This window comes from Mustela erminea, chromosome 8 (genome assembly GCF_009829155.1).
Source record: "Mustela erminea isolate mMusErm1 chromosome 8, mMusErm1.Pri, whole genome shotgun sequence".
Lineage (NCBI taxonomy): Eukaryota > Metazoa > Chordata > Mammalia > Carnivora > Mustelidae > Mustela > Mustela erminea.
Window position 1 is genome coordinate 97,741,494 of NC_045621.1, and position 19,170 is coordinate 97,760,663.

Genomic DNA, 19,170 nt, shown 5'->3' on the forward strand with positions numbered 1-19,170 from the left:
CAGTTAACCGATTTAATGTTGCTTTCTTCTACAGAGGTTGTTCTTAAACACACACATACACACAAACACAAAAACAAACCAACAAAAAGTCCCAGCAGCCTGGTGGAGGAAATCCTCTGCATGATCCATCCAGCATGTTAACCAAGCTGAATGAGTCCTGAGTGACAACACCGGATCTGTATGACACGTGAACACAGAGCACATGACCAACCAAAAGTCTCTAAGTTCAACCTCATCTCCTACCATTTTTGCAGAATAATTTAAAAGTTGAATTCTGCCTTTACTGTTTCAGCTATCTTAGCTTGTAACTTGCTGAAGGTATTGGTGAGCTGTCGAACAGCACAAACAGGAAGTAAAGGTATCTAGGTAATAAACCACAACTGAAATTAGTCTTTGAGGAATTGAAATGTTACTTAAGTTCTTTAAAAAAAAAAAAAAAAAATTCATTAGAATTGCACTTTTTACATGCCTTTTCCCAGTCAAGGTAACAAAATCAGTATTAATTTCAGCTTAGTAAGAATTACTGCTTGCACCAAACAGGAGAAGAGCTGTTTGTTTTTTAAACAGAGTATCATAAACAATCTTTTAACACAAAAGTTCTCAGGACAAGCAAAAAGATGGCTAAATTCCATTTTCAACTCATGGTAACACCAAAGCAACTTTAAGATTGTGAATAAGATGAACTGAAGCTAAATACTGTAGAGGGAATTTTAAAAGTCAGAACTGTTAAGAAACTTTGAAAAGAAATGAACTATTCTCACACGACTTGAAAAGGAAATGGGTCTAGATGAATCCTGAGACATGTTCATCCACTGATGTTCCACAGTGAACAGGGGCAGTTGCACAAGAAGCGTACACCATAAAACCTAAGTTTAATAAGAGTTGTAATTAAGAGTACTTTATATTGAAGCTTGGTAGAGGAAAATTCAAATGAAATTTTTTAAGTAGAACCTTTTTTTGCCTTCTTTGGTATTTTAGTCATTAATTATTTATTTAGGAAAAGTAGAGGCATCCAGGTCTGGAGTAATTGGGCACATTTATATATGAAAAATAATCAGAAACCAATTAATAGATCTGTCATACACAAATACATATATATAAACATTTTATTTTAGTAATACTCTTTATCACTTCAATTTAAATCATTCCATTATGAAAATGTCTTAATTGAAGACAGAATATTTCTTCAAAACTCTAAATTAAGCAGAGCTTTAACCCTTAAATTTACAGCAATAGAGCCTTTAGAAATACATAACTCTTCATTTTACAATAATATTTCCCCTTTAAAAATTTGTCATAGTTTGTCACAGATTTAAAATACAAGGCACCTAATGCTAGGAAAGGATAATACAGTTTATGTAGTGTGATCTTTAAAGTCCCACTAAATTAACATGGACACACTTGCATAAAATTAAGCATTTTTTCTGTGTTGTTAATTTGCAATATTCTACTAAACTCAAAAATATAATCCGTACCTATTATAGGCAGCTTACTTCATCACTTTATCTGTTAAGAAATACTGATCTATATACTTAAATGATTTCTTGAAAACATTTTCATAATATAGGCCAGCATTTAACAAATAATATGTGAAAATAAAGTGTCCAGAACATTAGAATTCTATTCCTTGATTAGTTCAAATTATTTCATCAGCTGAATTCCTTGAGATGTGTAAGGCAGGTTGGTCCTTTAGAGGGACTGTGGATTGGAACTTCCTATAACTGTAGTGATATGTACACAGCTACATAGCAAAGTACTTCATTATGAAATGAAGAAAACAGATATGAGGAAAATATATTTTAGAGTTCCAAACAACTGAAACTGTTATTTTTCAGACTAGGCACTGAAACATTTTCTACAAAAACTTGCCAGAGATTGTCTCTTTGCTGCATAATGTTCCATTATCAAGCTAAAAATAAAAACAAACACAAAATCGTCATTAGTTTATAACCGTCACAGCTTTAATTTTCTACAGTTATTGAAAAAAGCAAATTATCTTAACATTGAAATATATATCAAACACAGTTTATGTACTTAATAACTGGATACTGGAACTGGAGGTGAGTACTAAGAACTCACAGAAGGAAGTTCCATAGTACTGCTGAAGGCTGACAGCCAACACTGCTTAGTAAGACAGCATAGTAACAGTTTTGTTCATGGCATACCCCATCATTACCCCATGGAGACAAAGACTCCTGCCACACCTGTCCTTTAAACACTACTGCAGTCCATCTTCACAATCTCCCCTTTATCCAACTCTCACTTCCAAAAATACTGAATCCTTGCCTGGGTGGGGGTGGGCATGAGTGTGAACGTGGGAATAATGAACAGCATACTAGGGAGAGCGTGCATAAATTATAGTACTAAAAAGCTTTAAAGAATAACTGTATGGATTTTTTTTTTTTAGCTTGAAGATGGCAAGTAAACATATTTAGTTCCACTCTGTCCCCAAAAGCTCAGGAGACGAACAATAAAGGGATTTTTTTTTTTTTTTTTAAGGAATAAATCACATGAACAAAGAGAAGAGCAGAGATAAGAAAACAACAGCCAGCCAGATCTCTCTAAAAAGAGGGGTGAAGGAACACCAAAGAACAAGAAAATTAGCATGGTTTTTAGAAAAAGCAGTTACACATTCAGATACCCTGCCTAACTTTTCACAGCTTGTCAAGTGCCTCTTCTCCAACCCAGGAGAAGATGTGAGGTGTATTTTCTATAAGGAGTAAATAGAGGGTCTCTGGACTGGGGAAATGCCAGGCACAATCCAACATGACTCAGTTACCCGAATAACACTTATATAAGCATAACATTGTAAACACTGCTTATAGATCTATCCAGAATTATACAATAACTACACTGAGATCAGGAGGTGAGAAGGCAGGTAAATTGGGTGGAGACAAAGGAGGGGGAAACTTGAAAGTAATCTATCCTCATCTACCAAAGTGGGAAAATAGACTGATGACGCCTAAAATGGAGAAATCAAGAAATAAAAGTATAAGCAGGATACTTAGAGAGACTGTGTGTGGCATGGGTGGGAAAGCAGGAAGCAGGGATCAAAACAAGAGACTACGAGTTTAAAGTGATTCCTCAGAGTAGGACAAGAGCGAAAGCAGAACAGGCAGGGCAGAGTGGGTGGCAGCTGGTTTGTACAAGAAATCTTGTAGAATTCTAACTCTGTGAACTATGTGCATATATAACCATCATAACAATAAAAGCTAGAATAAAAAACTGGCTGACCAAAGAAACCCAGAACCAAGACAATTAGCCCTAGGTCAGAGGTAAATTTACCATGAAGACAATAACAATTAAGCTTCAAAGTCCAATTTGAGTGCAGGGAGTTGACAGTAGCTGTTCAGTGTTCTAGGTGAGTCAGGGAAGCTCAGTGCAATCAGGAAACATTTCAATATAAAAGGGACCTGAAGCTCTCAAATTTCAATAATTTACTGTGATCTCTCACTCTAAATGAATATATAATCACTTTTATACATGCCAAAAATGTATGTTGGATGTATTTCAGGCATTCATTCAGTGAAAGATAAAATATCATGTACTCATTTTTCATGTCATAAATATAAGGAAAGATAGTATTTCTTAAAATTTTTTAGGAATGGAGAAATGTTCTTGAAACAGTAAGTGAAAAATCCTAGTCAATCAGGATATACACTATGCTAGTTAGGGAAAACACACACACATGTATAGAGAAAAGACTGGATATACACCAAAATAATACCTTTTTTTTTTTTTTACTTTTATACTACAGGAAAAATATCTTTCTAAAGTGTACTGTTACATAAAAAGATGATTCTTAGTATGAATAAAAGTAATAGTTAAACGTTGGATCATTTCATTTGCATAGTTTCAACTTACCAAGTATTTAATACTTGCAATAATCTAATGAGAGAGGGACTACTGTAACCCCATTCCACAAATAAGAAAACTGAGGCACAGACAGGTTAATAACCTTGCATACGATCACACAGCTAAGTACATGGAGAAGCTAGAATTGGAACCCGGGCAGTGTGACTCTAGAGCTCGTCTTTTACCTTCTAGACTATGCTTCCCTGAAAAAGCTAATTACGGAAAACCAATTCTGTATTTGAGCATTACAGGAATAAAGAAGCTTATACAAACCTGGACTACAGACAACAGCTAACTAGCTCCATCCTCCTGAGAAACACCATGCATAGGAATGAGACTCTCGCACTGTTCACTGTCTTCAGGAACCCTTAAAAAAAATTATGATAATAGTTAAGGAAAGCTTTAAAACTGAAAAGAGCTCTTAAAAATGATCTATTCCATTGTTTGATGCTGTGAGATCAGAATTAAAATTAGGGCAAGATTTCTCAACAACTTGCCCCAAATTCTGATTATAGTACGATGCAAAAATAAAAATCTTTTAAAAAAGAAAAAACTGAAAAAATCTGAGGCAGTGTTATCATGTTTTATTATAAATCTTATTCACACCAGTGAACATTTTTTCTACGTTTAAATTCATTACACCAAAACAATAAGCACTTCGGTTTTACCTGTAAATCAAAACATATTTTAAAAGTAGTTGTGAAGAAACTATCTTACCACCCAAAGGATCTCAACAACTTATTTTACCTGACATAATACATATATAAATGATAATCTTTCACTAATTCTTCATACTAGGCTAGCATATGATTTTCAGTTTATTTAGCAAGGAATATATTTTTTAAAACTTATATTAGAACCAAACCTACCTCTGAATTCGATGTTTTCTGCATATAAAGGCAAAAATTCTTCTGATTCCCACCATCACAGGATCCCAATTATTATAATGGCATAAGAGAGTCACAATAAAAAATGAGAAAAATACAGGGATAGCGCCTGCAAAAAATAACCAAGAAAACTGCACCTAAAAATAAAAACAAAAAAACCCCCACAATTATCATTAAGATAATTTTCTCCTTTAACATAAGTTTTCCATTTATGAAAATTTGCAGGAATAATTTAAAACACTGAGAATACTAAGCACTGACAGTATGTTATTAAGTATGTTATTATCAAATATGAGGATTCAGAAATCAACGTATGATTCCACTTGCTTAAATTACCAACAAAATTATGTCCTGTTTGGGAAAGGGTCTAAAGGAAAGCCAGAAGGCACACTTTTCATTTATTAAGTGTAATACATCCGGAAGCGGAATTACAAAACGTTAAACTTTGTCTTCTACATCATGATGCCCTTTTTCTTTTTTTCTTAACTGATTACTGCTGACTTTCAAGTAGATCCTCCCCTTCAGTGTCTAAAGTCACCTTCAAAAACTCACATTTTTAAAAACTATGTTACAGTATGCTGGGATATGTTGTGCTATGTGACAGTGTCTTAAAGATGGCACCAAAAACAGATAAACACTTAAGTGCAACTTTTGCAAACCTTTTATTAACAATTTGTAAAAAATTCTAATCCTGACTCTTAAAACTAGTTTGTTTCTGTAGTAACAAATGAAAAATTTCAAAAGGAAATCATGGCTAAGTAAAATAAAGATGACAAATAGGAATACTTTTACTAAAATGTGAGCCAGAAAAGACAAGCAGCAAGCAGAACTGATGAAACGCCCCTCAGATATCATCAAAGCTGAGCCCCCAGTACATCATCTTATCAGGGTTCTCAAGAAAATTAAAAATAATGAGATGCCATAAAGTGAAGAAACGCCATCTAGATACAACAAAGATCAAAAACAATTGTCAAAGAAGGCTGCACTGACTGAGACTTACTGCAACCCACTGGTGTGATCTCCTTCAAATAATGATGAAAATAGTAACTCCTGTCTTTAAAATAGATCAGAAAAACTGTGTTTGCCCTCTTTAAGTGTTAAAAAAAAAAAAAAAAAGTGAGGTTTAGGATCACAGGCAAGACTCCCTCTGGTGGATACTACTTCATTTCATAGGACCATTAGTCAGAGTAATGGGGTTTTATGAGAATATTTTTTATGAGGGACTCACAATGCATAACACAAGAATAATCACTGACAACTTTTAACATGCATGTCCTGCTTGACTGATACACACATGGCCTTTCAGTCTAAGACCCGGGAAAGAGCATTCAGTAAGAGAAACTAAAAAGCCTTCATGCTGTTATCAAATTACTGTTATAACATATTCCAGGAATATTTGTAAGAATATACATAATCAAGAAAAACCATGATACACTTATATGACCCAAGACCAGAAAAAGTATGAAAACTGAAGACTAATGAGTTAAAAATGTAGACAAAATTGATAAGAGTGGCTTCATAAATATTCAGCCTATTTTATAACTGAGTAAAAGCAAACTTTGTAAGGTAGGTAAAACCCTAGTTGACTTTTAAAGACCAAGTTCCCTTGTAACAACGCAAGTTATTTATGTCACCACATAATAAAAAACTTCTAAATTGATTTCCAACAAGCTATGAAGACAATTTTTCAAATGAAGACATTTATTATAACAAAATATTGTCTACATTACAAAAAATATCTAAAAACCTGAATATATATGTGAATACAAATCTGAATACAATCAGAGATGCTTCCTATTACACAAAATACCAATTATATTAAATAGGTAATGATTTATTTTAGGCATGATAAAAGATATTGATAACTGCTAACTTCAGAAACTATATATAAATACAGTTGGCTATTAGAATAAAAAACCCAATGAAAGTAGATTTTCCTGTTTTTTCTTTTTTTCCTCCTGGTTTACATAAGAGAGAGACAGAGAGCATGAGCAGGAGAGGAGCAGAGGGAGAGGTAGCTAAGCAGGGTCCCTGAGACCAGGCTGGATCTCAGGACCTGGATCATGACCTGAACCTAAGGAAGCTAAAATGTAAACTGACTGAGCCATCCAGAAGCCCCTCCTGTTTCTACAGCTCTGGGGCACACCCTGCCACTTTTTCTAGAAGGTATCCTCTTACCCTCAATTCCCACGCACCAAAAGGCCCACCCCCTACTCATTTAACTGGCTAATTCTAGATGTGAAGACAATCAAGAAAGGACTGGTTATGTTTTTCTAATTATGCAAACAATTATTTGTTTATTTATTTTCATTTTCCCTTTTCTTCTGTTTTGTCCTATCTTGAAGTATTTGATTAAACAAATTACATAATCATTTAATAAAATTAGGTCCCCTGTGACAGTTCTTTTTTAATCCTAAAATTAACCTTCAATTTTTATTTTTCAAATCTGCAAAAGCTGATGTTTTCAAAATACAGTACAGAAAAATTCATTTACATAGTAGTCTACCAAAATCCTCTAATAACAATACTTCCCCAGTTTCACTAGAGCAAGTTTGGTTGATATTCAAGATCCTGAGATGTGGAAGGATCTCGCTATTATTCAAATCTGTAAAGAATCTAATGATGTGTAACTTTAGTGTTATGTATATTTTATAATATTCACATTCTTTTAAAATGCATGGTACATAAGATAATTCTCAACTAAGGAGAAGCTGTTTTCAACCATGACAAATAAATAAGAATTCACTGAGTCATGAAACAAAGTAAATATCAGCACAGAATTGTTTAGAATATATATCACTTGGAGTATTTTGCCTTTATCCTATGAACTGCACAAAGATCTAAAGAAAAATCACTTTAAAAATCTGATTCTAACTTCAATATATTATAAGCCTTTGAGCTTTTAAGTATTTCCTCTTCAAATTTTATTAAACCAAAGCACGCGTGCACACACACACACACACACACACCATTTTGTTACTTAATACTTGGGAGTTCAGGGGAGCCTGGGCGGGTCAGTCAGTTAAGCATCCGACTCTTGATTTTGGCTCAGATCATGGTATCGTGGGTTAAAGCTTCTGCCTTTGGCTCAGGTCATGATCCCAGGGTCCTGGGATTGAGCCCTGCATCGGGCTCCCTGCTCGGTGAGGAGCCTGCTTCCCCCGCTCTCTCTCTGCCTGCCTCTCTGCCTATTTGTGATCTCTGTCAAATAAATAAATAAAATCTTTAAAAAAAAACAAAAACAAAAAATCAGGGGCACTTGGGTGGCTCAGTGGGTTAAAGCCTCTCCCTTCGGCTCCGGTCATGATCTCAGCATCCTGGGATCGAGCCCCACATCGGGCTCTCTGCTCACTGGGGAGCCTGCTTCCCCATCTCTGCCTGCCTCTCTGCCTACTTGTGATCTCTCTGTCAAATAAATAAGATCTTTAAAAAACAACAACAACAAAACAAAAAACAAAAAAACAAAGTTTGTAAACTTTGAACTGATTGATAAATGACTACACTACATCTTTTAGTATTACATATATACTATGCCTCTTTTCTCCTTGTTACTCCTAGAAGCAGTAAAGAAATTCCTTACTTCATGCTGTGGGGAGAGATTCTCTTTTCTGTGATGTTACCATTGCCAATGTTTGCCATAAAAATCCCTGCATCCATACCAGGACATCACAGAAGAGGGACAGAGCACCTGCCCTCCTGAGTCCTGACAGAAATGAGCATTTGCTGAGAAACATAATTCTATGTTGCTCATATCTATAATATTACTGCAGTATTAAGGAATCTTTGGAATTTATCTTAGGAATCAAAACACAACTACTTATATAATAAAATATATCCCATCCCCTATTCTATACCACTGACTTACCAACAAAATGTGGAATAACCAGCTCCCAAACTGGAGAACTATATTTAAGATACTGTCCTTAACTTAGAAATTAAGAAAAAAAAAAGTTAAAAATGTATGAGATTATCCATTTCTTTGGTACTTTTTATATCTCTATATAGTAAAGCACCTTAGAGAGGCAGAACAGGCACCAACTATTAATCATGGTTGTATGGCTTATAATTTAATCATATGTCCTAACTTTTACTACTCCATTTTAAAAATCCATCTAAAATAGGGGCACCTGGGTGACTCAGTTGGTTAAGTGTCAGATTTTTTATTTCAGCTCAGGTCACGATGTCAGTGTCATGAGCTCGAGTCCCAAAGGGGCTCCCTGCTCTCAGCAGGGAGTCTGCTTGAGATTCTCTCTCCTCTGCCTCTCCTCCCCACTCATGCTCTCTTGTGCATGTTCTCTCAAAAAAAATTCATCTAAAATATTTAATGAACAGTTTGCCTTACCTTTTGCATACACATGTCAGCTATTATGGACAGAGGTATTGTAAGGCTTAGTGCAAGTGTGCCTATCAATGATGAGGTAAGAAAGCAGCCCCTACAAAGGAAAAAAAGAAAATAAACATTTCCATATGAAAAAAGTAAAACCACCAAAGAAAATATAGGCATGAAATATCAGGAATAAAGACAAAAGCTTAGGACAGATTGAGAAGCAATAAAGCAACTAGGATGATTTTTTAAAGTTTACCTTCAAATATTAAAAAATCCAAATATATAAGAATAAAATTTTCAAGTATTTCATACTATTTTCAAAATTTGCTTACACATACTATTCAACATTGGATGTACAGCTTCTACTTCACTAACATTTTTTATACAACTGTCAAAAGAACTCTTATAGTTTTGTAATACCTAGCTAACAAAGAAAATAGCTTAATTAAACTTCAGGATATTACTTCACAACACAGACTTTTAAGAAAGTAGATAGCTCAACTTACGAGTCTGTCAGCAAAGCAAAAATATCTCACTCTCATGAAAATTAAAATAGTCTTCAGATTTGTGTTGCTCTTTTGGTTTGGGTTAGCAATGAAAAGAGCTGACAATTTTTAAAGGATACTTCCTTCCTGTTTTCCTTTTTTGTGGTAACTGTTCTAACCAAAATATAAGTTCTTCATTTTCTTTTCACCTTGAATTTTCAATGTTGGTATCAAATTTTGAATTACCACTCTGGAAATAGTTTTATTTAGTTGAAGGGAAAAAATGAAAGGAAGCATTATACCGAATAGGTAAGCCATTTATACAGACTAATAATGTGGATGTATAAAAAGAAAATAGGGGTGCCTGGCTGAGAGCATTCCTGCTCTCAGGGTCATGAGTTTGAGCCCCACATTGCAGGCAGAGGTTACTTACGGAAAGAAAGAAAGAAAGAAAGATAGATAGATAGATAGATAAATTAATTATAAGCCAAGATAAAACCATAATGTATATAATTAAGAGACTCACAGAAATTCTAAACTACTAAATTCTAGCTCAGTATATGACAGAATTAATACTGTCCTGCAAAAAAAGAGCCTATCTCTTGATAAAGTGTCACTCAACATTTCAACAGAGGCTATACCATCAGTTCTTATCACTGCAGTAAAGAGAACTCAAGCACTAGTAGTTCCTACCACACATGAGCTACTCTGTGAAAAGATAGTTCAAGAGGTCAAAAAAATTTTTAATGTGGCATATGTTTTTAGAGATTTATAACACAAAGTACAATCATGAAGAATCTGAAACAAAGTATTAACAAGAAAACTGTTTGACTTACACCAGCTTTTCCCAATTTAGCTGATGGTTGAATCCTTTTGTCATCTATTATCATTTCAGGGACTTACTTTAGGAAATGCTGAGACAAAGAACTAGGTACTATCATTCAACATCTATACAAATGGTACAGGATTTGGGCTTAACAATGCACCTCAGTTTGTTTGTTTGTTTTAAATAAAAAAATCAGTGACAATTCTGTATCTTTAAATTTACAAAAAAAAAAAGCTCACAACCACACTTTGAAATCTGTAGTTTACTACTCAGCACTTCGATTATGTAAGATGAAGTTTACTGTTCTTTTTATAGTTAAACATACAATAATAACCCTGATCCCCCCCACCCCACCAAAAAAAGGGAATCATCCTACATGCAGATTATGAGTTCTGATTTAAATGTATATTTTCTTATGATTTAAAAAGATGTAAGGGGCACCTAGGTGGCTCAGTGGGTTACAGCCTCTGCCTTCGGCTCAGGTCATGATCTCAGGGTCCTGGGATCAAGCCCCACATCGGGCTCTCTGCTCAGCGGGGAGCCTGCTTCCCCCTCTCTCTCTGCCTGCCTCTCTGCCTACCTGTGATCTCTGTCTGTCAAATAAATAAATAAAAGCTTTAAGAAAAAGAAAAAGATGTAAAATATATAGAGATATGCTTCTTAAACTTGTTCGGTTGCCAAGAACACCCAGAATTTAAGGGATGTGTTTGTTTCATTACTGATTGGTTTGCTGCTACTGAACCGTTACCATTAGTACTCTTAATCACTCGAGTGTCAAAGTATATATGAAAAATAAACCTTGAGATCCTGAAAAATCCATTCTAGGTAAGGATAAACATAGCTTTTATCATAATATAAGACTATGAATGTCCAATTTATCATTCAACAATACATACTCATATACACATTTGGGAAAATAAATAGTGTTCCCTCCATGGGGATTGATAATGCAATTCTCTATCAAAATCTAAAATCCGTATACTGACTCAGTCTTTTCCAATTACAGGCATTTAACCTGCAGCTTACTTAAGTATACATGCAAAGATAAACAGGAGGATATTCAATGCTACTTTATTTACAAAGCAAAGCACTGGGAACTTAAAATGTCTACCAATAAGGAACAGGTAAAACACATTATATTCTACCTGGTATGTAACATAATGGATTGGAACATAATATACTAGAACACTATGTAGGCTTTAAAAAATGAATTGAACCTAACTGCTGATATAAGGAACAGGTAAAACACATTATATTCTACCTGGTATGTAACATAATGGATTGGAACATAATATACTAGAACACTACATAGGTTTTAAAAAATGAATTGAACCTAACTGCTGATATGTAAAGATTTACAAAACAATCAGGGGAAAAAAAGCAAGTACAAAACAATATCCATAGCAAGTCCTCATTTGTGTGTTAAAAGTAAGACAGATTGGGGGTGGATCAGGAGACTGATACACACTTCTACATGGGTAGAAAATTTTGTAGAAGGTTTAGAAGTTAATAGTGGTTGCCTCTGGGAAAAAGGAATGGAGATTTAAAATGAAAGAGAGAAAACATTTCCTTTTCATTGTATATGCTTTTGTAAACTTTTGTACGTATTATTCTTTTCATTCTAAAAAAGTTAAATTAAAAAAATTCTAAAACATGTTATTTATTTAAATGTAAAGTTTTCTAAAGGAGCAAAAAAAAACTCACATAGAGAGACTACATGTCACAACTCCTACTTGATCATCCCCTAAAGCCTATATTAAATTCTGCTAAACATAATAAAACTCTCTACTGTATGTTTAATTAAAACTGGAGCTCTCAATAAAGAATGAGCATTTTAATATTTTTAGTGACATAATCTGTTTATTATGAGTCTTAATGTAATAATGTAATAGGCATCATACTTAACCCTTCTCTAGTCTAACGTCCAAAGAAAAATTTAATAATTGCTTTCAAATCTATTACTTTGCCTTGAAATTATCTAATTTAAACTAAAATTCCTAGAAAACATGAACCTGTATTAAAATACAGTGAGTACATAATTAAACTGTAGTAAAAAATGGTGGAATATCAACAATCCCTCATGATTCAACAGAGTTCAATCAAAAAACTACCAATAAGTAGTTCTATCTGTTCAGAATCAAGAGTAGAGAGATGCAAGAGAAACCAGAGAACAAAAGAAATACCAAAATTGATAGAAAAGAAGCAATAGGATGAGAGAGTATACAATATATATTAATACAGAAAATAAAATATGTAAATCTCTTGGCTTAAAAAAACATAGCACATAAAATACACATAATGAAAGATGGAAGATTGAATGAATAAATGGATTCTGATATCAAAGTGTTTTAGATCAGTAAAGAAACTTAAGGACATAAATTAACTATAAAATAAAGTCTATCTTTAAGTGCTACGTGAAAGGGAGTAAGCGTGGAAGAATATCAAGAAAACCGAAATTTCCCTAATTGAGGAGAGGGAAAAGTACAGGTAGAGCATTAAGGAAGTCTTCATGGAAAAGGCTATTTTGTCTCAGTCTTTTGCAAGGGAAAACTAGTCAGTGGTCTTAATTGGCGTATCATAAAATCCATTTAGGAGCTTAAGAGTACAATTTGTGGGTTTTTTTCAGTTCCTATTAGATAGTAACATGACTAACTTTAAAGCTCTGTATTTGAAAGATTTCTTAAATTCCATACATGATATTGTCTTCAAACTATTTTAGGGTCATTACCACACATCAATATATTTGATACAACATTTCAAAACATGTTAACATCTCAAATTAATCAGGGTTACATATCTAGCTCACTTATATGAAAAGTGCTAAGAATAAAACAAAAAAAGTCTATGAACAACCATTCCAAAGTCTCTTAAGTTCCCTAGATTCTCACTCAGAACTCATGTTATTCATATTCAGAATATAAACCTCCATTAGTTAATGACACCTTTCATCTATATAACATTCTACTTTTAAAACACTTCTATAAATTTAGATCATTTATATGCATTCATTCATTCAAATATGTATTCAACAAATATTTATTGAGCTCCTTCTACGTATAAGGTATTACTCTATACAGTCAGTGTACAGAAGTTAAAAAACAAAGTTCCTGCTCTAGTGGAGTTACTTTATTAAAGTGTGAAGTGTGTAGGGGGAGAAGGTGCACAGAAGAAGCCATCAGAAGACAAAAGAAAACAAATGCTTAAACTATCCAAAAGTCCATGAGCTGGTATCTAATAAATCATAGGGTATAAATAGTACATACCACAACCACAGGAACTCTGAGAGAACTGTTCCAATAAGGCCATTAATGATAATGCACATTAATACTACTTTATTGGGGAACTCAAAGTCCTCAAATCCAGTATAATGAAGTAAAAAGAAACCTGGCCATAAGAGCAGCAGATTAAACAGACCTACAAAACCTAAATATGTATAAAAGAGACAACAGTTAGTAACTGAGATTCATTTAAGTTTTTCAAACTTATAACGCTGTAATTAGAAAACATTAGATTTTGCACAAAGAGCTCCAACAGGTTTCCTTAACTGGAACTTCTCTTTCTTTCAGTCAGACATATGGGCAGCTCAACATCGGAAAAAACTGTACTAGCAACTGTGGTCACTGAGTCTTCAAGATTCCACTATTCACGCTGCACAGAGCAACTACTACAGAATAAACCACTAATTCAAAAAGAAAGGTTGTTAACCTTAGCTACTAATAAGTTAGTGACTTCAAACTTAATGAAATAACTGGTATATCTGTGTGTATGGATATGCAGCCCAAATTAATTATGGGGAAGTAGACAGTCTGCTCTCTGATTTAACATATATTTATGTTTAAAGCACCTGTGGTATTGCTGGGAATAATGGAGAAGTTTCCAAACCAGATATATTCTTGGTCCTTGCCTTCCAGGGAGCTCATAAGCTAACTGGTGAGATAACATATATACACAAACAGCTCCTCAACTTATGAACTACATGCAGACTATCTGTAAAGGAAGGCTGTAACATTTAGTGTGCTCTGCAGTCAGACTGCCCTGAGTTCCAATCCCAGCTCCACCATTCACCAGTACTGTAAACCTTATACAAGATGCAAAACCTCTCTTAAGCCTCCGTTTTCCAACCCATAACCATAAAATCACATTTAATTTGGTTACTGGGAAAATTAGATGAAACACTTATACAATATAACACAGTACCTGGCATAAAAAGTTAGTAAAGGTAAACTATTATTATTAAAGAAATGTAAGTTTAATGTTACTACATGTGAATACAAAGACTATAAAGGAAAAATTTACAATTCTATAGTAATTTTTATTGCACTTCCTCTACAGTTGAACATCATAGATCCATTAGGTAACTATAGAGCTTACTAAGGACTTAGAACCACCCACCATCTCTGAAGAACTGTCTTGGAGAGCAAACAAGCTTGCCTTTCCCATGAAGTTCCCACCCTGATCAGCCCACCCCCTCTACAGCCCACAACTAACTCATGAAGGATGCACAAGGCCATGCTCATGGCTGAAATCCTAATGGCTCAAGCCCAGAAGGTCTCTGAGGAGTACCTTCTTCTTCACCCTCCTGAAGTGTTACCTGCTCCTTCACCCTCCCCTCTTCCTCTTGCCCCGACATGCCCCAAACTGGGCCAAACCTCAGTTATACATGAGCCCACATGGCTCTTTCTGATTCTCTATCCTGCTTTTCTTACTTCCTTGTCAGTTTTCCCTGCAGAGTGCCCCTCAATAAATCACCCACAAGAAATTCCTGTGATTAACATAATAAATAAATAAATGTAAATAAGGGTGGGAAGAAATCATATCCTGCTTCTAAGATACCCAATTTAAGATATCTAGAGATAAAAATAAAAACAAATCAAATGACACATACAAAAGGGACCAAGCTTACACAACATTAAAAAGCTGTAATTAAAACACCAAAATTTGGCATTACCAAAAACCAAACCTAGTTTGGGGACCCTGAACTAAATTAAGTCCACAGAATCCCACATAAATTAACAACCTTTAGACCTAAAGACAAAGGTCCCAATTGCTTCCACCTATTCTCCAGATTCTTCAGAATCTGGCCTGCATATCCTCCTATTCTTCCCTAAAGTGAGCCTCTAGTCCAATCACATTGTTCCCTGTTATGCTCTGCTCTATCCCCATGCCTAAAGAACCCTGCACAACCCAATCCTAATGTCTTTTCTGTCCTGCCTATTGTAAGGTCCAGGTCAAAATAATACTGTGTTACATTATATATGAAGAAGACCAATCAAGTTACATGACTGTGTGTACTGTAGTAACAATAAATTGAACAATTTTTCCTGAAGATTGTCAGTCTTAAAAAAAAAAAACTCAAAAAATATTAGCATTTTGTTCCATTCCAAGTGGAATTTTCTATGACTCTAAAATAAGACATCACTAAAGTTACCTTCATACTTAAGGTATATTAATTGAATTCCATATTTAAACTTGAATGATCACTTGGTCTGGTAGCCTTCCAAATGTTTTGTTTCTGTTAATCATCAGGTGAAGATATTCAAACACTTTTTAGCAGAAAAATATTTTCTACAAATTAAATTATAATGCAAAAGCCCCCAAAACAGAACTGTTTCAGCTGAAGCAGCAAAAGAGTCTAAGAACCAGAACCATGCATGCAACTCCACTTCCTCTCACCCTTCGCAGGATCCTCTGCAAATCAGTTTGAAAGCTACTTATCCAGTCCAATTTCCTCATTTTGCTGATGAGTATGAAATAAATGAAATTAGAACAGCCATATTCCTGGTCTCCTGATTCCCTATTAGCTGTACTTCGAACTTTCATCACCAGGCTTTTTTATCTAGTGCTACTCAGGTATCTTTTGGAAGACATCTACAGATATCTAACTGAAAGCACAAGTTTTTTACTGAGCTGATACAAGGCAAGGGAAGAGCTTATAAATCATATTAGGTATTTTATTTTCCGAAATTAAGAACTGATGCTAGAAACTACAATTGGGTAATTTGAAAATCTTTATCATAAAAGAATCTATATCTTAAAGTGCAGTGGAAAGCCTTTAAATGGCCCTTGACTTTAAATGAACAGTACATAGACTAGAATGGTATTATATATATAATTGGGAGCAGTTTCTCCAATCTAAAGCTTCTAACAATTCAAAAATAGCAAAAGGTGTAATACAGCAAGTATATTCTTATATGCCTAAAACAGTGTAATTCTATCATAGCAATGAAGAAAATATCTGATTCAAAGGCTAAAGACACGAAAGCAAAAAAGGCATTAGGAGGAATTCTTTACCTCACACTGAGGAAACGAGCATTCCATCACAGGTGCAAAATAATGCAGGGCAAGGTATGAGAGAAACACTGAGACTGGACTTCATAATCTTTAAAATCTGATGGTTTTAAAGAATTATATGGAGAAGAAGAGAAAGGCTTCTTTATTCCCTCCAAAAACAAAACCCTAAGTTAATCATTCAAAGAAAGTAGCCTCACAGGTAGACATATTCTTACCAAAGAACATTGGAATATCCAACTTGTCTTCTCTGTCTACTTTTCTCTTAATCATAACAATATAGACAGCATAGAGCATAGCTCCAACAAGAGACCAAATGGAACCTGTAAAAATCAACATAATGAATTAATGAATTTGTTTATTAACTCATTCAACACACACTTATTTAAAACCTATGTGTCAGATGTGATTTCAAGAAGTACACAAATATGAAAAAATAAAAGTAATCCCACCTCCCTCATGCCCTTCAAGAGTACAGGAAGAAGTTTAAAGAGTGAACAAATGCATGCAAAAACATCCAATGATCTAGCCAAACATGCATGATATAATATTAAAACTCATATAAGCAACACTTTGTTTCTAAATTCTGAAACGCAACTTCATATTTTCCCCTACATAAACAATTTCACCTGACACTGTCTGGCATAACAATGTTTCCTTCCATCTCTAAGCCACTGCTTATACAGTCCTCCCCACTGTGACCTATCATCTTTATTACATATTCCACTACCATCTTCAAAGCCCAGTTAAAATTCCCACTTCTGCCACAAAGCATCTCCTTCTCCTCCATGAACTTCCATCCTCCTTGTCTTCTATTTTAGACCACTTAATACTTACATGGTTAGATATAGGATTATTTATTCTCTGTGGTTTCATTTTATAAATCTAATGATTAAAATCAAGAACTCCTTGAAAACTGCAAACACATTACTTATACTTTCTATTGTTCTAAAATATCTAACATAATAGAAGGTAGTATAGGCATAATAAATATTGGTTCTCTTAAGTATTAACTCATTCTCAAAAACATTTTGGTAAGTCCTTAAAAATAGCTAAATTAATGTGCCGTCTGGCAAGTGACCACATTTATTACTTTAATTATCCAAAAGTCCAATGTTTTATTAAATCTATTTTTAAAAATTATTCTAAAGCATTTTTAAAAAGCAAAAAGAAAGCCTATCAATAAAAATCTCACACATATACAACAAATACGTGTATTGTTTTACATATACAAAATCGCTCTGGCCAAGAAAGAGGTAATACAGTTCAAGGCATGGCTCACTGGGCAGTGACCAGGGATGATTTAGAAAGCACCGTTCCATTCAATGAACTTCAAATGTCTAAACAAAGTATCCAGAGGGAAACCATTAAGATGGGTTCTGATTATCTTGGCTTTTGCTTAACCTAAACAATGGATCAAAACTGAGTGTTCACCTTAGAAGTAAATGTTTTAGACAAGAAACATGAGTGAATCACAAAATTAGTGAGTGTAAGTGTAACAGAAACAGAGTATTTGCATAGTCTCAATGTATCTCCCCACAAGATGCTTATTACTTACAAAGAAAAAAATGTGTAACTTTACACTGGAGCAACCTAGCAGACACTACCTTAAAATTAACTAGTCACTAGTACTGGGACAACACCATGTGCCTTCTGATATGGTATGTGGATCAGGACAATTCTAATATTACTTCCATGGCATTCTTACCAAAAATACACAACATAAATTTAACCATAAAGACGTATCACACAAACCAAAAGTGAGGAACATTCTACAAAACAACTAGACAGTATCCTTCAAAAGTGTTAAGGTTATAAAAGACCACCACCACCACCACCAAAAAAGACTGAGGGGCAGTTCCAGACTAAAGGAAACTAAGGAGACATGAAAACTAAATGCAACAAGTGATACTGTACCAGACATTAGTGGGAAAAATGCTGAGATTTAAAAAGGATATACATACAAACCAGATAATTTAATTATAATCAATTTTGGAGTGCTTGGATAGCTCAGTTGGTTAAACAGCAGAGTATTTGCATAGTATTTGCACAGGGATAATAATATCAGTTTGGGTTCAGGTCAGGATCTTACGGTTGTGAAACTGAGCCCACATCAGACACAGCATTGGGCATGGAGCCTCAGATTCCCTTCCTTCCTCTCCCTCTGTCCCTCCCCAGGCCCCGTCTCTCTATAATCTTAAAAAAAAAAAAAAAAATATATATATATATATATATATATACACATACACACACACACACATACATATATATATATATGATAGTCAATGTTAATTCCTGACTTTTATAACTATACTTCAGTTATGTACATAGTTAGCAGAGAATGTGAGTGAAGGCTATATGAAAATTCTGTAAACTTTTTTTGAAATTTTTTACATTATTTCCAAAGGAAAAGTTAAAAAAAGACCATGTTAGCGCCTGACCTCTGTATGTGTGTGTCTGCATACACATGCACATAAAGACATAATGACATGCACAAAACTT

The 19,170-nt window shown here is 34.3% G+C and overlaps 1 protein-coding gene across 1 annotated transcript in view; it reads right to left on the minus strand.

Moving 5' to 3' along the window:
* Window positions 1-970: 970 nt before the first annotated feature.
* Window positions 971-19,170, minus strand: part of SLC35F5 (solute carrier family 35 member F5) — a 37,221-nt gene continuing 19,021 nt past the window's right edge. Inside the window, exons 11-16 of the mRNA XM_032353832.1 lie at window positions 16,887-16,991; window positions 13,644-13,803; window positions 9,085-9,175; window positions 4,725-4,879; window positions 4,129-4,222; window positions 971-1,909 (exon numbers count right to left, since the gene is read on the minus strand). Coding sequence (XP_032209723.1) covers window positions 4,147-4,222; window positions 4,725-4,879; window positions 9,085-9,175; window positions 13,644-13,803; window positions 16,887-16,991 — 587 coding nt within the window. The 3' untranslated portion in view covers window positions 971-1,909; window positions 4,129-4,146. The remainder of the gene's footprint in view (window positions 1,910-4,128; window positions 4,223-4,724; window positions 4,880-9,084; window positions 9,176-13,643; window positions 13,804-16,886; window positions 16,992-19,170) is intronic.